The sequence below is a fragment of the Salmo trutta genome, chromosome 6, assembly GCF_901001165.1.
Source record: "Salmo trutta chromosome 6, fSalTru1.1, whole genome shotgun sequence".
Taxonomy (NCBI): Eukaryota; Metazoa; Chordata; class Actinopteri; order Salmoniformes; family Salmonidae; genus Salmo; species Salmo trutta.
Window position 1 is genome coordinate 18,449,457 of NC_042962.1, and position 21,297 is coordinate 18,470,753.

General features: G+C 44.6%; 1 protein-coding gene across 4 annotated transcripts in view; it reads left to right on the forward strand.

Annotated features, from left to right (window-relative positions):
* The window catches only part of LOC115195569 (lethal(3)malignant brain tumor-like protein 4), a 148,523-nt gene that overhangs the window by 58,353 nt on the left and 68,873 nt on the right, over positions 1-21,297 (forward strand). For all 4 annotated transcript variants that reach the window (XM_029755553.1, XM_029755554.1, XM_029755556.1 and 1 more), the window contains 2 exons: positions 11,855-12,034; positions 13,776-13,922. In XM_029755553.1, coding sequence (XP_029611413.1) covers positions 11,855-12,034; positions 13,776-13,922 — 327 coding nt within the window. The remainder of the gene's footprint in view (positions 1-11,854; positions 12,035-13,775; positions 13,923-21,297) is intronic.

Consider the following 21,297-nt stretch of genomic DNA (forward strand, 5'->3'; position numbering starts at 1 on the left):
AAGAAGGGCCAGAAGTATACAGAATGGTGTCGTCTGCGTAGAGGTGGATCAGAGACTCCCCGGCAGCAAGAGCTACATCACTGATGTATACAGAGAAAAGAGTCGGCCCAAGAATTGAACCCTGTGGTACCCCCATAGAGACTGCCAGAGGCCCGGACAACAGGCCCTCCGATTTGACACACTGAACTCTATCAGAGAAGTAGTTGGTGAACCAGGCGAGGCAATCATTTGAGAAACCAAGGCTATTGAGTCTGCCGATGAGAATGTGGTGATTGACACAGTCGAAAGCCTTGGCCAGGTCAATGAATACGGCTGCACAGTATTGTTTCTTATCGATGGCGGTTAAGATATCGTTTAGGACCTTGAGCATGGCTGAGGTGCACCCATGACCAGCTCTGAAACCAGATTGCATAGCGGAGAAGGTGCGGTGGGATTCGAAATGGTCAGTAATCTGTTTGTTGACTTGGCTTTCGAAGACTTTAGAAAGGCAGGGTAGGATAGATATAGGTCTGTAGCAGTTTGGGTCAAGAGTGTCCCCCCCTTTGAAGAAGGGGATGACCGCAGTTGCTTTCCAATCTTTGGGAATCTCAGACGACACGAAAGAGAGGTTGAACAGGCTAGTAATAGGGGTTGCAACAATTTCGGAAGATAATTTTAGAAAGCGATGGTCCAGATTGTCTAGCCCGGCTGGTTTGTAGGGGTCCAGATTTTGCAGCTCTTTCAGAACATCAGCTGACTGGATTTTGGAGAAGGAGAAATGGGTAAGGCTTGGGCGAGTTGCTGTGGGGGGTGCAGTGCTGTTGACCGGGGTAGGGGTAGCCAGGTGGAAAGCATGGCCAGCTGTAGAAAAATGGTTCTTGAAATTCTCAATTATAGTGGATTTATCGGTGGTGACAGAGTTTCCTATCCTCAGTACAGTGGGCAGCTGGGAGGAGGTTCTCTTTTTCTCCATGGACTTTACAGTGCCCCAGAACCTTTTTGAGTTTGTGTTGAAGGAAGCAAATTTCTGCTTGAAAAAGCTAGCCTTGGCTTTTCTAACTGCCTGTGTATATTGGTTTCTAACTTCCCTGATAAATTGCATATCACGAGGGTGCCCGTGTTGACGGCTTTGGGGTGGTACCTGGTAGGTTCATTGATAATTTGTGTGAGATTGAGGGCATCAAGCTTAGATTGTAGGATGGCCGGGGTGTGAAGCATGTCCCAGTTTAGGTCACCTAGCAGCACGAGCTCTGAAGATAGATGGGGGGCAATCAGTTCACATATGGTGTCCAGAGCACAGCTGGGGGCAGAGGGTGGTCTATAGCAGGCAGCAACGGTGAGAGACTTGTTTTTAGAGAGGTGGATTTTTAAAAGGAGAAGTTCAAATTATTTGTGTACAGACCTGGGTAGTAGGAAATAACTCTGCAGGCTATCTCTGCAGTAGATTGCAACACCGCCCCCTTTGGCCGTTCTATCTTGTCTGAAAATGTTGTAGTTAGGGATGGAGATTTCAGAGTTTTTGGTGGTCTTCCTAAGCCAGGATTCAGACATGGCTAGGACATCCGGGTTGGCAGAGTGTTCTAAAGCAGTGAATAAAACAAACTTAGGGAGGAGGCTTCTAATGTTAACATGCATGAAACCAAGGCTATTACGGTTACAGAAGTCATCAAAAGAGAGCGCCTGGGGAATAGGAGTGGAGCTAGGCACTACTGGGCCTGGATTCACCTCTACATCGCCAGAGGATCAGAAGAGGAGTAGGATAAGGGTACGGCTAAAAGCTATGAGAATTGGTCATTTAGGACGTCCGGAACAGAGAGTAAAAAGAGCATGTTTCTGGGGGCGATAAAATAGCTTCAAGGTATAATGTACAGACAAAGGTATGGTAGGATGTGAATACAGTGGAGGTAAACCTAGGCATTTAGTGATGATGAGAGAGATATTGTCTCTAGAAACATCATTGAAACTAGAAGATGTCATAGCATGTGTGGGTGGAGGAACTGAGAGGTTGGATAAGGTATAATGAGCAGGGCTAAAGGCTCTACAGTGAAATAAGTCAATAAACACTAACCAGAACAGCAATGGACAAGGCATATTGACATTAAGGAGAGGCATGCTTAGCCAAGTGATCAAAAGGGTCCAGTGAATGGCGAGGTCGTTTGCGGTCACGGCGATTCAGACAGCTAACCGGGCCATGGGTAGCAAGTTGGCAGAAGATGGTCTGTTTTTACCCACCTCGTGCATTTCCGTCGGTAGATTAGTGGGGTTCCGTTTGGTAGAGGGGACCAATCCAATTGGCAAAATAGTTATAGTTATAGTGGCCCAAGTAAATTGGCCGATAGACCTATTTAGATAGCAGCCGATAAGACAGCTAATGATTAGCTGGCCGCAGATGGGCGTTCAGGTTCCGTCGCGACGGAGGGGCCAGTTGGATAACTCCCTCGGAGTTGGTAGTCCAGTCGTGAAGGCCCGATGGGGCTCCGCATCGACAGTAAAACGGGTCCGGATAGGTGATTGTAGCCCAGGAGTGGCTGATGGAACTCTTCAGCTGGCTAGCTCCGGAATAATTGATGTTAGCTCCGGGACCGACGTTAGCCAATAGTCACTCAGATAGCAGCTAGCTAGCTGCAAGATCCAGGTGTAAATGTCCAGAGCTTGCGGTAGAAATCCGGGGATACGGAGAGAAAATAGGTCCAGTATGCTCTGGTCTGAGTCGCGTTGTACAAAACTGGCGATAGCTTTTCGAGCTAAGGGATAGCTGATGACCGCCAACCGTGGTTAGCTGAGTTTTAACGTTAGCTAGTGAACTGGCTAACTTCTGTTGTGGATTTCAGATTTGAGGTAAATAATACTTTTTTTTTTAATTGGTGAGGTGGGTTGCAGGAGAGTTTTGAAGTTGAGTTTTTAGAAAACAATATATAAAAAGATATGCGAAGAAAAGATGTAAATATATATATACACGGGACACGACAAGACGAGGACAAAGAACGTCTGACTGCTATGCCATCTTGGATTGTAGGCTTGTACATACACAAACACACATGCAAACACACAGGAACACACACACAGAGCTGTATTCAGTCATCTCTGCAGTGCACGGTAATAAAAACATCATTCGACATGCATATTAAAATAACTAATCAGGAAGCTGAGAGCTATTTCATACCCCCACACGGCATTACGCTCCGGCAGCCTCACTGATTTTGATGAAAGTATTCTTTTTAATTCCAGAGGCGTTATTGGTGAAGAGGTAATATTATCCTAGTTTGAATTTTGGTATTAGCCTGAAGGTTTGGGAGTGTGGGAGCTCATCTACTGCTCGAGTCAAGCGTTATGCAATCTCATTATAATAATCTCATGAATATTTATAAAACGGTGACTTACTTTACTTTGAAGAAAAAATAAAAGTACATTTGTATGTGTTGAGGGACCTTCAGGGTGTTATACAATTCACCTTTCAATGATTATGGGTTTAACCTTTGACCTCAAAGGGTCAACTCATTTACAGAATACGATTCCGCACAAAGACAAGGCATGTTCATTTCCATTGAGATAACATTTGAATGGAAAGTGCCCACTTTAGCGCCCTGCCTGGGCATTAGAACAGCCCAGCACGGCTCTTTCCTGCAGTACAAATTGATCTTATCTCTCTAAACCATCTGCAGTGGAGGAAAGGGCACAGAGTGTGGCGACCAACCACTCTCTGAACAGCGTAATTTTAGCTTCTCAACACTCAGACTACTGCTGCAATCTATTTTTGAGCTACTAAAACCCTCCTGCTTCAGTCGCCTGTAGTTCCATCATGCAGCATTTTGTTTTAATGAACGCAAGCATAGTCGATTTCCACAGCTGGCGTCAACATAAATTGTCTCGTCTCCGGTCTGCTGAGAGCGCAGTTTCATCCCCCTATCAAAATGCACAGATGTATGTGTTTTTCCTTGACCCGTGCTACGGTTTAGTTGGTCCCAAGGTAGAAGTGTGTGTGTCTGTCTGTATGTGTGTCGGCTCAATTTATGGCAACAGATGCAGGCCTACAGTGCATTCGGCAAGTATTTAGACCCCTTGACATTTTCCACATATTGTTACGTTACAGCCTTATTCTTAAATGTATACATTTTTTTTTCTCATCAATCAACACACAATACCCCATAATGACAAAGCAAAAACAGGTTTTTAGACATGTTTGCAATTTTATAAAGAAAGTATTCAGACCCTTTACTTTGTTGAAGCACCTTTGGCAGTGATTACAGCCTCAAGTCTTCTTGGATATGATGCTACAAGCTTGTAGCCCTGTATTTCAGAAGTTTCTCCCATTCTTCTCTGCAGATTTTCTCAAGCTCTGTCAGGTTGGATGGGGAGTGTTGCTGCACAACTATTTTCAGGTCTCTCCAGAGATGTTCGATCGGGTTCAAGTCTGGGCTCTTGCTGAACCACTTAAGGACATTGAGTCTTGTCCTGAAGCCACTCCTGCGTTGTCTAGGCTGTGTGCTTAGGGTCGTTGTCCTGTTGGAAGATGAACCTTCGCCCTAGTCTGAGGTCCTGAGCGGTCTGGAACAGGTTTTCATCAGGGATCTCTCTGTACTTTGCTCCGTTCATCTTTGCCTCGATCCTGGCTAATCTCACAGCCCCTGCCACTGAAAAACATCCCCACAGCATGATGCTGCCACCACCATACTTCACCGTATGGATGGTGCCAGTTTTCCTCCAGACGTGACGCTTGGCATTCAGGCCAAAGAGTTCAATTTTGGTTTCATCAGACCAGAGAATCTTGTTTCTCATGGTCTGCCAGTCTTAAGTAGCCTTTTGGCAAACTCCAAGCGAGCTGTCATGTGCCTTTTACTGAAGAGTGGCTTCCGTCTGGCCAATCTACCATAAAGGCCTTATTGGTGGAGTGCTGCAGAGATGGTTGTCCTTCTGGAAGTTTGGTCAACTCCCTGACCAAGGCCTTTCTCCTCCGAGTGTTCAGTTGGGCCGGGTGGCCAGTCTAAGAAGAGTCTTGGTAGTTCCAAACTTCTTCTATTTAAGAATGATGAAGGCCACTGTGTTTTTGGGGACCTTCAATGCTGCAGAAATACTTTGGTACGCTTCCACAGATCTGTTCCTCAACACAATCCTGTCTCGGAGCTCTACGGACCATTCCTTTGACCTTATGGCTTAAATTTGCTCTGTCATGCACTCTGAACTGTGGGACCTTAAATAGATAGGTGTGTGCCTTTCCAAATCATGTCCAATCAATTGTCTCCTTATCTATGCCTGTTAACACTCTGTTTCGAGTGGACAGTTTTTCTCAGTAAAATTAGTGGCCGCACTTGAGATGCGTAGAGGGAGCTGGGCTTATGGACTGTAATGGAGCGTGAAGATGTGGACTTTTGTGATATGTCAGAGGAACCTTTTCTTGTTCTTCTGATCTCCCGCTCCAAACCAGCTGTAAGTTCCAGTGTTTCCTTTAGCATTGTATAGGCGGATGTAGCCCCCCATTTTGCTCCGTTGGCCCCCAGCTAAGAGAGTTTTGTCTCTATTGGTTGACAGTTGTAGTGTCAGAGCAGGCCTGGATGTTGCTTTGGGGGGCTTAAGAGGTGCCCAGCCTTGAAAGTAATCTTGGTGGGGGAAACATGTACAACAAATGAGAGCAGTTGACCCTCACCACCCCAGTGACTTGCTTGCTGTTGCTGTTACACTTATAGTGACCCCTCATTTACTCGTTGCTGTATATTTATTTTCAGCCAAAAGAATGTGAGAGTTGTCAACTATTGTTGTCTATCAACAATGACAATCCACCAGGTTCTGACAACTTGCATGGAAAATTACTGAAGATATTGCCACCCATATTTGTCATATCTTCAATCTAAGCCTACTAGAAAGTGTGCCCTCCAGGAATTCCCCAGGGCAGCTGTCTAGGACCCTTACTTTTCAATCTTTACTAATGACATGCCACTGCCCTTGAGTAAAGCCAGTGTGTCTATGTCTGTCTGTCTGTCTGTCTGTCTGTCTGTCTGTCTGTCTGTCTGTCTGTCTGTCTGTCTGTCTGTCTGTCTGTCTGTCTGTCTGTCTGTCTGTCTGTCTGTCTGTCTGTCTGTCTGTCTGTCTGTCTGTCTGTCTGTCTGTCTGTCTGTCTGTCTGTCTGTCTGTCTGTCTGTCTGTCTGTCTGTCTGTCTGTCTGTCTGTCTGTCTGTCTGTCTGTCTGTCTGTCTGTCTGTCTGTCTGTCTGTCTGTCTGTCTGTCTGTCTGTCTGTCTGTCTGTCTGTCTGTCTGTCTGTCTGTCTGTCTGTCTGTCTGTCTGTCTGTCTGTCTGTCTGTCCATGGCATGGCATGGCATGGCATGGCATGGCATGGCATGGCAGTATGCAGATGACACTATACATGTCAGCTACACCAGGGAGTGAAATCACTGCAACACTTAACAAAGAGCTGCAGTTAGTTTCAGATTTGGTGGCAAGGAATAAGTTAGTCCTAAATATTTCAAAAACTAAAAGCATTGAATTTGGGAGAAATAATTTACTAAACCCTAAACCTCAACTAAAACTTGTAATACATAATGTGGAAATTGAGCAAGTTGAGGTGACTAAACTGCTTGGAGTAACTCTGGTTTGTAAATGGTCATGGTCAAAACATGTTGATACAACTGTAGCTAAGATGGGGAGAAGTCTGTCCATAATAAAGCGCTACTCTGGGTTCTTAACAAGGCAGGTCCTACAGGCTCTAGTTTTGTTGCAGCTGGGCTACTGTTCAGTCGTGTGGTCAGGTGCCACAAAGAGGGACCTCTGAAAATTACAGGGCTGCACGGCTGGCCCTTAAATGTACACGTTGAGCTAACATTAATAGTATGCATGTAAATCTCTCATGGCTCAAAGTAGAGGAAAGTGACTTCATCACTACTTGTTTTTGTAAGAAGTGTTGACATACTGAATGCACGGAGGTGTCTGTTTAAACTACTAGCACACAGCTCGGACACCCATGCATACCCCACAAGACATGCCACCAAAGGTCTCTTCACAATCCCCAAGTCAAGAACAGACAATGGGAGGCGCACAGTACTACATAGAGCCATGGCTACATGGAACATTCTTCCACATCAGGTAACTGATGCAAGCAGTAGAATCAGATTTAAAAAACTGCTAAAGATACACCTTATGGAACAGCAGGGACTGTGAAGAGACACACACACACACACACACACACACACAGAGACACACATACACATGATAAGACACACCCTCTACACACGTACACATGGATTTTGTATTGTAGATAAGTGGTGGTAGTAGAGTGATGGCCTGAGCGAACACACTTAATATGTTGTGAAAAATGTTATGACGTGATCTCATGTATTATTTTAAATTGTATATAACTGCCTTAATATTGCTGGACACCAGGAAGAGTAGCTCCTGCCTTGGCAGCAGCTAATGGGATCCTTAATAAATGCAAATACAAAACTGTATCTGAAAATATATACACTCACGCTGTTATCCAAGGCCTTAAAAGATAAGTATAGCCTCAAGTTTAAAGAAATAGTCACCTAATTCTGCAGATTAGAGTCCATATTATCAAAGGAAATTGAAGGGCTAACAGAACAGACAGACAGCAATAAAAACTGTACCATAAAGGCTCAGAGTAAGTTGGAGGAAAAACAAAAAGAATTGGAGGAACGTATACAAGAAAGAGCCAGTGTAATATATTATAAAGAATAAAGCAAACTGGATGGAATATGGGGAAAATGCACCAAATTTGTTTTAAATTTTCAACATAGAAATGCTACCAATTATTATTATTTTTTGACTGAAACTTGTTACAAATAGAGTCACTCATGATTCACCGAACAATATTTTGAAAGAGGAAGTAAAGTACTTTAAGAATATGTTTTAATTTGTCTCCTCCATCTCCACTAACCTCAGCTAATTGAATGGATTTTTTCCCTATTAATAATATAAAATTAACATCTACAGAAAGACTCATGTGAAGGCCAAATTACAGAGGAGGAAAAAAAATTCTAGCTAAATGCTTGGTGCATAGAATTAAAAAGGTTTTGTCTGATATTATTTATCCTAATCAGACAGGTTTTTTACGTGGATGATACATTGTAGATAATATTAGACAAGTATTGGAAACAATAGAATACTATGAAATATCGGGGAAACCAGGCCTGGTTTTCGAAGCTGACTTTGAAAAGGCTTTTGATAAAGTACGACTAGAGTTTATATATAAATGCCTGGAATATTTCAATTTTGGAGAATCTCTTATAAAATGGGTTAAAGTTATGTATAGTAACCCTAGGTGTAAAATAGTAAATAATGACTACATCTCAGAAAGTTTTAAACTGTCAAGAGGAGTTAAACAAGGTTGTCCACTATCGGGCATGTATATTTATTATTGCCATCGAAATGTTAGCTGTTAAAATTAGATCCAACAATAATATTAAGGGATTAGAAATCCATGGATTAAAAACAAAGGTGTCATTGTACGCTGATGATTAATGTTTTCATTTAAAGAAATTAATTATTATACAAAATTCTTTCAACCAATACAATGTTATACATGGGGGATACAATCTTCCCAGCTCTGCAGATTTTGCTGCGAGGAGGCAGTCATTAGATAATTTATTTTGGTACTGTCCATATGTAGCTCGTTTTTGGTCACAGGTCCAGGAATGGCTGAAGAATTATAACATTTACCTAGAACTAACGCTGCAGATAGCAATACTGGATGATTTGAAAAGTCATAGTCAATCGATCAATAATATAATCATTATTTTAGCAAAAATGTTTATCTTTAATTTACAATCTGTAGAAACTATGAGAATAGAAAGATTCAGTACTTTTGTGAAGCATCACAGCACAGTTGAAAAATATATGGCAAATAGAAATCCAAAATGGATGGTGTTAAGAGATAGATGGGAGGGGTTGAATGGAGCTGAAGGGTGGGACTAATAGCAACAAGATAACAAATGTAAAACATACGCGGTCTGTAAAATGTATATAGGTTCAGAAATTTTGTGAAATAGCACAGTTACAAATAGAAATTAAACTAGATGGGCATCAGAAATAGAGGAAGGCCAGGACTAAAAATAAACAAAATATAACTATTGTAAAATAGATTCTGTAAAATGTGTATAGTTTGTATAAACTGAAGGTAGAAGCCTAAGTGTTATTGTTAATTAGTTTACTCCAATTGGGGGATGGGGTGGTAGGGTTTACGGGGAATAATAAAGGTATATTTAAAAAAAAGTGTGTGTGTATGTACAGTTGAAGTCGGAAGTTTACATGCATACACTTAGGTTGAAGTCATTAAAACTCATTTTTCAACCACTCCGCAAATGTCTTGTTAACAAACTATAGTTTTGGCAAGTCGGTTAGGACATCTACTTTGTGTATGACACAAGTCATTTTTCCAGAAAAACCTCAGAAAAAACATTGTAGACCTCCACAAGTCTGGTTCATCCTTGGGAGCAATTTCCAAACACCTGAAGGTACCACGTTCATCTGCACAAACAATAGTACGCAAGTATAAACACCATGGGACCACGCAGCCGTTATACCACTCAGGAAGGAGATGCTTTCTGTCTCCTAGAGATGAACGTACTTTGGTGCAAAAAGTGCAAATCAATCCCAGAACAACAGCAAAGGACCTTGTGAAGATGCTAGAGGAAACAGGTACAAAAGTATCTATATCCACAGTAAAACGAGTCCTATATCGACATAACCTGAAAGGCCGCTCAGCAAGGAAGAAGCCACTGCTCCAAAACCGCCATAAATATGCCTGACTACGGTTTGCAACTGCTCATGGGGACAAAGATCGTACTTTTCGGAGAAATGTCCTCTGGTCTGATGAAACAAAAATAGAAGTGTTTGGCCATAATGACCATCGTTATGTTTGGAGGAAAAAGGGGGAGGCTTGCAAGCCGAAGAACACCATCCCAACCGTGAAGCACGGGGGTGGCAGCATCATGTTGTGGGGGTGCTTTGCTGCAGGAGGGTCTGGTGCATTTCACAAAATAGATGGCATCATGAGGCAGGAACATTGTGGCTATATTGAAGCAACATCTCAAGACATCAGTCAGGAAGTTAAAGCTTGGTCACAAATGGGTCTTCTAAATGAACAATGACCCCAAGCATACTTCCAAACTCATGGCAAAATGGCTTAAGGACAGCAAAGTCAAGGTATTGGAGTGGCCATCACAAAGCCCTAACCTCAATCCTATAGAAAATTTGTGGGCAGAACTGAAAAAGCGTGTGCGAGCAAGGAGGCCTGCAAACCTGACTCAGTTACACCAGCTCTGTCAGGAGGAATGGGCCAAAATTTAACTTATTGTGGCAAGCTTGTGGAAGGCTACTCGAAACGTTTGGCCCAAGTTAAGCAATTTAAAGGCAATGCTACCAAATACTAATTGAGTGTATGTGAACTTCTGACCCACTGGGAATGTGATGAAAGAAATAAAAGCTGAAATAAATCATTCTCTCTACTATTATTCTGACATTTCACATTCTGAAAATAAAGTGGTGATCCTAACTGACTTAAAACAGGGAATTTTTACAAGGATTAAATGTCAGGAATTGTGAAAAACTGAGTTTAAATGTATTTGTTTAAGGTGTATGTAAACTTCCGACTTCAAATGTATGTATTTTTATGTATGTATTTTGATGTACGTATGTATTTCTGTGTTTATGGGTATGTATGTGTGTGTAGATATATACCCCAAAAATATATGGGGGATTGGAAATGATGCAGACAATTACGTTGATGGAAGCAACAATCTATCCACAGTATTAAAGCTGATCCATCCCCTAAAAAAAATAAAACAAAATTAAAAAACAGAAATATTTTCTGCGGATAGGGATGCGGGTCCCCTCAGGCCTGTGTGGATAGGTAAGTGTCCTGCACGCCTCAGTGTTTATAAGGGCAATATATTTTAGGTATTACTCATGCAATCTATCATCTTCCATCACCAATTTAGACGGGGTGTCAAGGGGTGCGTGTGTGTGTGTGTGTGTGTGTGTGTGTGTGTGTGTGTGTGTGTGTGTGTGTGTGTGTGTGTACCTGTGTTCGTTTGTGTGTGTGTGACGAGAAAATCACCACCAAGCATTTCTCTCTCTTGCTCTCTCTTTTTCTCTTTCTCTCCATTTCACACTTCATTTGCCTAATCTTCTCATTCCTTCATCATGTTTTTTTTGGGCCTCTTCATTGAAGTTTATAATGAATATTTCTTGTTTATTTCAAGGTTTATCATTTTGTTGTTTTGTGGATTGTTGTTGTCGTTGTTTCCATGTGAGTCATGATCCAAAGTAGAATTCGCTGAACTGAACCAAAAGAAGCATGAGAAGAGAGAGAGGGGGAGGGAGGGAGAGTGAGACAATAGAGAAAGGGAGAGGGAGAGAGAGTGACAGGAAGAGAGAGATTTTCTAAAACAGTGAATTTCTGCAGGAGAAGTGCTCTGGCTTAGCAAAGCCTAGAGATGTGTATAATTAATTACTTTGAGCACAATAGCAATGTGTCTCCACTCTTTACTGTTTCTGGTTGACTGGACCTCAGCACCACACTGTGGTCAGATTCACACTGTGACTTTCTCCACATGGTCATTTTGAAGGGATGGTTTGACTGATGCGCTGTGACATGCCGGCCAAATGAACTCTCACACACACAAACATGTCCTGCTGCTGCTGCATGGACTGGCCGGATGAGAAGTGCATGTTTTAACAGCCAGGTCTAACGCCATTTATTTTCTCTCTGTCTTTCTCTTTCTTTCTCAATCATGCTCTTTCTTCTCTTTCTGGCTCAATCTTTCAATCTGCCTTCTTCTCTTTCTGCTCTCACTCTAACTCTCTCTCCATCCCTATCCCTCTCTCTAACCCCTCCCCGCCCCTCCTTTTCTTTAATTTCTCCACAGTGCCTTCGGCTGTCCCTACTCTGACATCAACATGAAGAAGGAGGCCGTGCTACCTGACCGGCTGGGCGGCGAAAAGCAGATCACCTTTGTCCCTGTGCACTTTGTCCAGAAGACCAAGAGGCTGTGCACTGCCAACGAACAGGAGGAAGCCACGCCCCAGGACACTCCCATGGAAACCAGGTGGGGGGAAGTGATGTCATTGTGATGATGTCAAGATGGCCAGCTGGCCCTGTTTCCATCCTCACTGATCTAACATGATTGGATAGGTAAGAGCAAAGGTTCAACTTCATAGCTTTCACCCATCCAGACATGTCAGATCAGTGATGACTTCAGGGAGTGAAGAAAGAAAGAAATGCCACCCAACAGATATTTCTAATTGGTCCTGCAGCCTTCAATGGAGAGGAGACTTGGCTAAATGCAATCCCAATGTCATTGAACCACTATTTCACTTTCAACTGAGAGGCCCTGACACTGTTCCAAACTAGAAAAATAACAGCTGTCTTGACATTTTCAAAGTATTTATCTTAGTCATAACAGAGGATTGCACACTACCCTCTGCAAATTTCAATTATTCCAAGGTTAGAGTGTTGGAGACGAGGCGGATGACGTGCCGTTGGCTCCTCGGCAGAGAAGTTTAAGGGTGGCGAATTGCATTTTTTTCACAATGTCCACAGCAGAATCAGAAGCGTTGGGTTAAACGCCGACTCAGCACTGCCGATCGGCTTAACTTACGCACTGCTCAGAAGGATTTTCTGCTATTGCAGTGGGCTTGCTCTATTTGTCTAGGCCTGGCCGGGCTGTGGATGGCTGGCAGCCAGAGTTTACAGTCGGAAGCTTGTCAAGTATAATAGCGGGGCGGGAGCCGAGCTGTGATGAACGGTTTTAATATAAAACTAACTTGATTATCAACTTTTTAAATTCCCTCCAGAGGAGTCTTTAATGTGTCGGATGTAATCGTACGTTGTTCTATTAATAAATCGTTGCCGTGCCGTTGCCAAGGGTTGTTTTCAGAAGCTAAGTGATCCTGTGTTGGTAATATGATTTGGAATGGTGTCAAGTTGTTGTACCTGCCAAGAAGTCTGTTAGAGTAGGCCGTACTCTACTCATAAATCAATACTGAAAAGGTTTTGTTCGAGGTCAGCATTTGTTTAAGTGACTATTGATCACTTACATGAAAATGTTTCTTTCAAGATATATCTTTGGTCTGGGCAAGTAGTAACAAAGCACACGCAAATGCGTCTATTACAATAGACTATGGACTACGGCCATCATTGTAAATAAGAATTTGTTCTTAACTGACTTGCCTAGTGAAATAAAGGTTAAATAAAATAAAAAAATAAATGGAGGCTTCTACCTGTTAGGGGTGTCTTGATAGTTTTCTTACAGCATCCAAAACAGTATTTTATTGGACTGTACTACTGATAAAGTATGTTTACCACCGTTGCAGCCCACTGCTAGCTTGCCTATGATGCTAAGCTGTGTCGGTCCTGGTCGGTTCCTGGATGGGTGACCATATGTTGCTGGAAGTGGTGTTGGAGGGCCAGCAGGAGGCACTCTTTCCCCTGATAAAGAAAAAAGATCTCAATTCCCCAGGGCAGTTATTGGGGACTTTGCCCTGTGTAGGATACGCTCTTCCGGATGGGATATTAAATGGGTATCCTGACTCTCTGTGGTAACCATCTCTGTTCAATGCCTTTTCTCTCTCACTCTTATGTCCTATAACCTCTCCCTTTTATCCTCTCTCCCCCCTGCCCACTCACCCTATCTTTCTCTCTGTTTCTACCCTTTGCTCTCTCTATATTTATTTCTCTGTAATTTTTATCCTCCCTCACTCTCTCTCCCCTTACTCACTCTCTCCTTCCCCTCTCCCCTTGCTCTCTCTCTCTTTCTCTCCCTCCCTCTCTCTCTCCGTCGCTCTCAGGGCTATGTTGTCAGGGTACGAGGGGGCTGGTCGTCTGAGAGGACGACCCCCAGCCAACCCCCTGGTAAAGAGAGAGCCCAGAGAGGAACCAGCCACAGCTCAGGGACAGAAGCTCCTCTCTCTGGGGAAGAGAGGCCTACCCAGCAGGTAAGATAAGATCACTTTATTTGTAAATTGTACACAAGGTCCAAACGAAATGTGACTTCCGCTTTTAACCCAACCCCTCCGAAAGACAGACACATACTACCGGTCCAAAGTTTTAGAAAACCTACTCATTCAAGAGTTTTTCTTTATTTTTACTATTTTCTACATTGTAGAATAATAGTGAAGCCATCAAAACTATGAAATAACACATATGGAATCATGTAGTAACCAAAAAAGTGTTAAACAAATCAAAATATATATTATATATTGAGATTTTTCGAAGTAGCCAGCCTTTGCCTTGATGACAGCTTTGCACACTCTTGGCATTTTCTCAACCAGCTTCACCTGGAATGCTTTTACATTTACTTCATTTAGCAGACGCTCTTATCCAGAGCGACTTACAAATTGGTGCATTCACCTTATGATATCCAGTGGAACAACCACTTTACAATAGTACATCTATATATTTTTTTTGGGGGGGGGGTTAGAAGGATTACTTAATCCTATCCCAGGTATTCCTTAAAGAGGTGGGGTTTCAGGTATCTCCGGAAGGTGGTGATTGACTCCGCTGTCCTGGTGTCGTGAGGGAGCTTGTTCCACCATTGGGGTGCCAGAGCAGCGAACAGGTTTGACTGGGATGAGCGGGAACTGTGCTTCCGCAGAGGTAGGGAGGCGAGCAGGCCAGAGGTGGATGAACGCAGTGCCTTTCTTTGGGTGTAAGGACTGATCAGAGCCTGAAGGTACGGAGGTGCCGTTCCCCTCACAGCTCCGTAGGCAAGCACCATGGTCTTGTAGCAGACGCGAGCTTCAACTGGAAGCCAGTGGAGTGTGCGGAGGAGCGGGATGACGTGAGAGAACTTGGGAAGGTTGAACACCAGACGGGCTGCGGCGTTCTGGATGAGTTGTAGGGGTTTAATGGCACAGGCAGGGAGCCCCGCCAACAGCGAGTTGCAGTAATCCAGACGGGAGATGACAAGTACCTGGATTAGGACCTGCTCCGCTTCCTGTGTGAGGTAGGGTCGTACTCTGTGAATGTTGTGGAGCATGAACCTACAGGATCGGGTCACCGCCTTGATGTTAGAGGAGAACGACAGGGTGTTGTCCAGGGTCACGCCAAGGCTCTTAGCACTCTGGGAGGAGGACACATTGGAGTTGTCAACCGTGATGGCGAGATCATGGAACGGGCAGTCCTTCCCCGGGAGGAAGAGCAGCTCCGTCTTGCCGAGGTTCAGCTTGAGGTGGTGATCCGTCATCCACACTGATATGTCTGCCAGACATGCAGAGATTCGATTCGCCACCTGGTTATCAGAAGGGGGAAAGGAGAAGATTAATTGTGTGTCGTCTGCGTAGCAATGATAGGAGAGACCATCTGAGGATATGACAGAGCCAAGTGACTTGGTGTATAGCGAGAATAGGAGAGGGCCTAGAACTGAGCCCTGGGGGACACCAGTGGTGAGAGCACGTGGTGCGGAGACGGATTCTCGCCACGCCACCTGGTAGGAGCGACCTGTCAGGTAGGACGCAATCCAAGAGTGAGCCGTGCCGGAGATGCCCAACTCGGAGAGGGTGGAGAGGAGGATCTGATGGTTCACAGTATCAAAGGCAGCAGATAGGTCTAGAAGAATGAGAGCAGAGGAGAGTGAGTTAGCTTTAGTAGTGCGGAGAGCCTCCGTGACACAGAGAAGAGCAGTCTCAGTTGAATGACCAGTCTTGAAACCTGACTGATTTGCATCAAGAAGGTCATTCTGAGAGAGATAGCAAGAGAGCTGGCCAAGGACGGCACGCTCAAGAGTTTTGGAGAGAAAAGAAAGAAGGGATACTGGTCTGTAGTTGTTGACATCGGAGGGATTGAGTGTAGGTTTTTTGAGAAGGGGTGCAACTCTTGCTCTCTTGAAGACGGAAGGGACGTAGCCAGCGGTCAAGGATGAGTTGATGAGCGAGGTGAGGTAAGGGAGAAGGTCTCCGGAAATGGTCTAGAGAAGAGAGGAGGGGATAGGGTCAAGCGGGCAGGTTGTTGGGCGGCCGGCCGTCACAAGTTGCAAGATTTCATCTGGAGAGAGAGGGGAGAAAGAGGTCAAAGGATAGGGTAGGGCAATGTGAGCAGGACCAACGGTGTCGTTTGACTTAACAAACAAGGATCGGATGTCGTCAACCTTCTTTTCAAAATGGTTGACAAAGTCATCCACAGAGAGGGAGGAGGGGGGAGGGGGAGGAGGATTCAGGAGGGAGGAGAAGGTGGCAAAGAGCTTCCTAGGGTTAGAGGCAGATGCTTGGAATTTAGAGTGGTAGAAAGTGGCTTTAGCAGCAGAAACAGAGGAAGAAAAGGTGGAGAAAAGGGAGTGAAAACATGCCAGGTCCGCAGGGAGGCTAGTTTTCCTCCCTTTCCGCTCGGCTGCCCGGAACGCTGTTCTGTGAGCTCGCAATGAGTCGTCAAGCCACGGAGCAGGAGGGGAGGACCGAGCCGGCCGGGAGGATAGGGGACATAGAGAGTCAAAGGATGCAGAAAGGGAGGAGAGGAGGCAGAATCAGGAGATTGGTTGGAGAAGGATTGAGCAGAGGGAAGAGATGATAGGATGGAAGAGGAGAGAGTAGCAGGAGAGAGAGAGCGAAGGTTGCGACGGTGCAATACCATCTGAGTAGGGGCAGAGTGAGTAGTGTTGGAGGAGAGGGAAAAGGATACAAGGTAGTGGTCGGAGACTTGGAGGGGAGTTGCAATGAGATTAGTGGAAGAACAGCATCAAGTAAAGATGAGGTCAAGCGTATTGCCTGCCTTGTGAGTAGGGGGGAAGGTGAGAGGGCGAGGTCAAAAGAGGAGAGGAGTGGAAAGAAGGAGGCAGAGAGGAATGAGTCAAAGGTAGACGTGGGGAGGTTAAAGTCACCCAGAACTGTGAGAGGTGAGCCATCCTCAGGAAAGGAACTTATCAAGGCGTCAAGCTCATTGATGAACTCTCCAAGGGAACCTGGAGGGCGATAAATGATAAGGATGTTAAGCTTGAATGGGCTAGTGACTGTGACAGCATGGAATTCAAAGGAGGAGATAGACAGATGGGTCAGGGGAGAAAGAGAGAATGTCCACTTGGGAGAGATGAGGATTCCAGTGCCACCACCCCGCTGACCAGATGCTCTCGGGGTATGCGAGAACACGTGGTCAGACGAGGAGAGAGCAGTAGGAGTAGCAGTGTTTTCTGTGGTAATCCATGTTTCCGTCAGCGCCAAGAAGTCGAGGGACTGGAGGGTAGCATAGGCTGAGATGAACTCTGCCTTGTTGGCCGCAGACTGCCGGAGACCTGGAATTCCACATGGGTCGTGCGCGCTGGGACCGCCAGGTTAGAGTGGCAGCGGCCATGCGGTGTGAAGCGTTTGTGTGGCCTGCGCAGAGAGGAGAGAACAGGGATAGACAGACACATAGTTGACAGGCTACAGGAAAGGCTACGCTACTGCAAAGGAGAATGGAATGAAAATTAACTAAACAACTGGGGAGGCGAGAGAGCAGGGCCTCCCTCACTAACCATTCACTGAAACACTCAAATATAACATTTCCAACTTCCACTTTAGAAATTATAATTGATGTAAACTACAGCGGTTCAATGTTTCCAGGAATAGGCTCAAACTTAGTTTATTCGGTTAGATAACTTGGTACAGCATTCTTCCGTGAAACCCACCCAGTGCACCGTGTCATATAACGCCGTAGCTAACTGCACGCTAGCATCCAATAACACACGGTTAGCACCAATACTTGGTTACAACAAACTACCAATGGATCATTCGTGTCCGTGTCTAGTTCCTTTCATAACGCAGAAGTAATTAAACGTTGGCTAGCTAACACAAAGTCAGTCCTGCTAGCTACACAAGTGGACTACACAACTCGAAAGTTCAGAAAGTTAAGCTTACGTTGCAATAATCTTATTGACTAAAAATGATACAGTACTGCTAGCTGCTAGAGTTGGCTAGCTAGCAGTGGCTGCGTTTACCTTTATCTTTTATCTTTGATACATAGACAACTATGTAGCTAGCTAACATTACACTAATCAAATCGTTCCGTTGTAATGTATTTAGTTTCTACAGTACTGCTAGTTGGTAAAGTTGGCTGGCTAGCAGTGGCTGTGGTGTTGTGGTGTTGACGCCGTTTGGAAAACGGCGCGAACGAACGAATACAGCTGGCTAGCTAACCTTGTTAGTTTCTCAAAGTTAGTTTCTCAAAGCTACACCTACACCTTTATCCTTGATGCAAAGACAACTATGTAGCTAGCTAACATTACACTAATCAAATCGTTCCGTTGTAATGTAATGAAATGTAATATTACCCGCGGAGCGAAGTACAGCACGACTACTCACTCCAGCATCCGGTCCAGGCATTTCCAACAGACTTGAAGGAGTTTCCACATGCTGAGCTTGTTGGCTGCTTTTCCTTCACTCTGCGGTTGGACTCATCCCAAGCCATCTCAATTTGGTTGAGGTCAGATGATTGTGGAGGCCAGGTCATTTGATACAGCACTCCATCACTCTCCTTCTTGGTAAAATAGCCCTTACACAGCCTGGAGGTGTGTTGGGTCATTGTCCTGTTGAAAAACAAGTGATAGTCCCATTAAGCCCAAACCAGATGGGATGGCATATTTCTGCAGAATGCTGTGGTAGCCATGCTGGTTAAGTGTGCCTTGAATTCTAAATAAATCACTGACAGTGTCACCACACAAAGTACCCCCACACCATAACACCACCTCCTACATGCTTTACGTTGGAAAAATACACATGCGGAGATCATCCGTTCACCCACAATGCGTTTCATAAAGACACGTGGTTGGAACCAAAAATCTCCAGACCAAAGGACAAATTTCCACCGGTCTAATGTTCATTGCTCGTGTTTTTTGGCTTAAGCAAGTCTCTTATTGGTGTCCTTTAAGGGAAAGGGGGATCCTAGTCAGTTGCACAACTGAATGCATTCAACTGAAATGTGTCTTCCGCATTTAACCCAAACCCTCTGAATCAGAGAAGTGCGGGAGGCTGCCGTAATCGACATCTCCTCTGAACAGTTGATGTTGATGTGGCTGTTACTTGAACTCAGAAGCATTTATTTGGGCTGCAATTTCTGAGGCTGGTAAACTCTAATGAACTTATCCTCTGCAGCAGAGGTAACTCTGGGTCTTCCATTTCTGTGGCTGTCCTCATGAGAGCCAGTTTCATCATAGTGCTTGATGGTTTTTGCCACTGCACTTGAAGGAACTTTCAAAGTTCTTGACATGTCTTAAAGTAATGATGGACTGTCGTTTCTCTGCTTTTTTGAGCTGTTCATGCCATAATATGGACTTGGTCTTTTACCAAATAGGGCTATCTTCTGTATTCCACCCCTACCTTGTCACAACACAACTGATTGTCTCAAACGCATTAAGAAGGGAAGAAATTCCACAAATGGAACTTTTAACAAGGCATACATGCCACACTGGGCGCCCGAAGAGCTCTTGTTGTGGGGGGGTTAGTGCCTTGCTCAAGGGCACAACGGCAAACAATGGCATCTCATATTTGATACCAACAACCCTCTGGTTGCCAGTTCACTTCCTGGTAACTCCGGTGGCTGGCTCACCCCTCTAACTGCTAGGCTACCTGCCGCCCCAGTACATTATACACTATACCTCAGGCCATAAGGCCTTTTAATCGTTTTACACTACTGAGCCGTCTGAGCTGTACTGAGCTGACCTGGTAAGACATTCACCATAGTTGCTGGAACCATGCTGCAGAGGACAATGTGAAAGTAATATTACAAGTCAGCACTGTATGGTTCGGGTCAACAAAATAAGTGAAAATGTTTTTACTTTATTGCCGCACTCACAGCAGGTCAAGGCCGTGAGGCCTTCCTATCTCCCACTTACTATCACCACCATGCTGGGAGAATAGAAAAAATATATGTTTTATTGTCACATACACCGATTAGGTGCAGTCAAATGTGTTTTACAGGGTCAGCCATAGTAGTACAGTGCCCCTGGAGAAAATTAGGGTTAAATGCCTTGCTCAAAGGCACATCGACAAATTTTTCACCTTGTCTGCTCGTGTATTTGAACCAGCGACCTTTCGGTTACTGGCCAAACACTCTAAGTACTAGGCTACCTGCTGCCGTAATATGACCTGTAATTGTGTGGAGGTGGGTAATGCAAATCTTTGGCTACCGTTTCACCACTCTGCATCATCAGATTAAACCGGTTTCTCTGGTGAACCATACAATAGCATTTGTTGACCATGCTGTTAGGATACGTGTGGCAGGTGATGTGTTTTTGAGTGAGAGGAGCTCATTGCTGAGCTCAATTTCTTGAAATGAAATCAGCATGCTTTATTTTTGTTTTAAAATATTTATCAGTAGTTCAGAAAGTCAGGGCCTGGTTTCCCTAAAGCATCTTAAGGCTCAATGGTTTTAAAAATAAACTTAACCTTTAGATGCTTTTGGGAAACCAGGCCCTGGTCATTTGTACTGTACATCTTCCAAACGGCAGCCATCTTGTCATAGAAAAATTCCGAATCTTACTTTTTGTGAATTGGTTTCACCTCCAAGTCCAATTTCCTGTTCTGTCAATAATTTATAAAAGTGTTAGTCATTTCCTCATATAGCACCACCTGCATTTCCTCTCTCAGCATCTCAGAGCTCTGTGTCACTGTCACAACTCTCTGTACTCTCTAACAGGGCGTTTTGAGACAGGCGCTTCCTCTGCCACCCGGCTCTTAGCGAGGCCCCCCTGGGGTTCCTCTCGGTCGGGTTGACATGGTGTTAATGCAAGGGCACTGATCCAGAACCGTCCCTGGGCCACGCTTGCTCTGTCTGTCTCTGTGGTTACTGTGTTTAGAGCACTGAGATGCAGTGCAGATCACAGAGACACGAAGCAGGAGATTACAAACACACACACACACACACACGCGCGCGCGCGCACACACACACACACTCTCACCCATAACACTGGATTGATTCAATTGAACCTCCAATCTCCCTAAGCCCACAAAACCTATTTGAAAAAGAACAGATCTCTACTGTATCTGCGGCATCGATTCAAGTCAAACCACATACTGCCACAATATATTTATAGCCACAGTCTGATTTATCACAACTTCAGCCATGAAATGGCTACAGATCCCTTCAAATTGTGTTTTAACCCCTATCATAACTCGGCCACTGTGATTTTACTTCCCCTGTCACCGTACTGTCACCGTACTGATGTCAACGACCCACACACCCACCCGTCCAAAGCTCATGGAAATACAAATGCTCTGTCATTAAAGAGCCATACTGTCGCAGATGGCTCCTGAGAGGGAGAGACGGTTGAGAGAGGGAGAGACGGTTGAGAGAGGGAGAGACGGTTGAGAGAGGGAGAGACACGGTTGAGAGAGGGAGAGACACGGT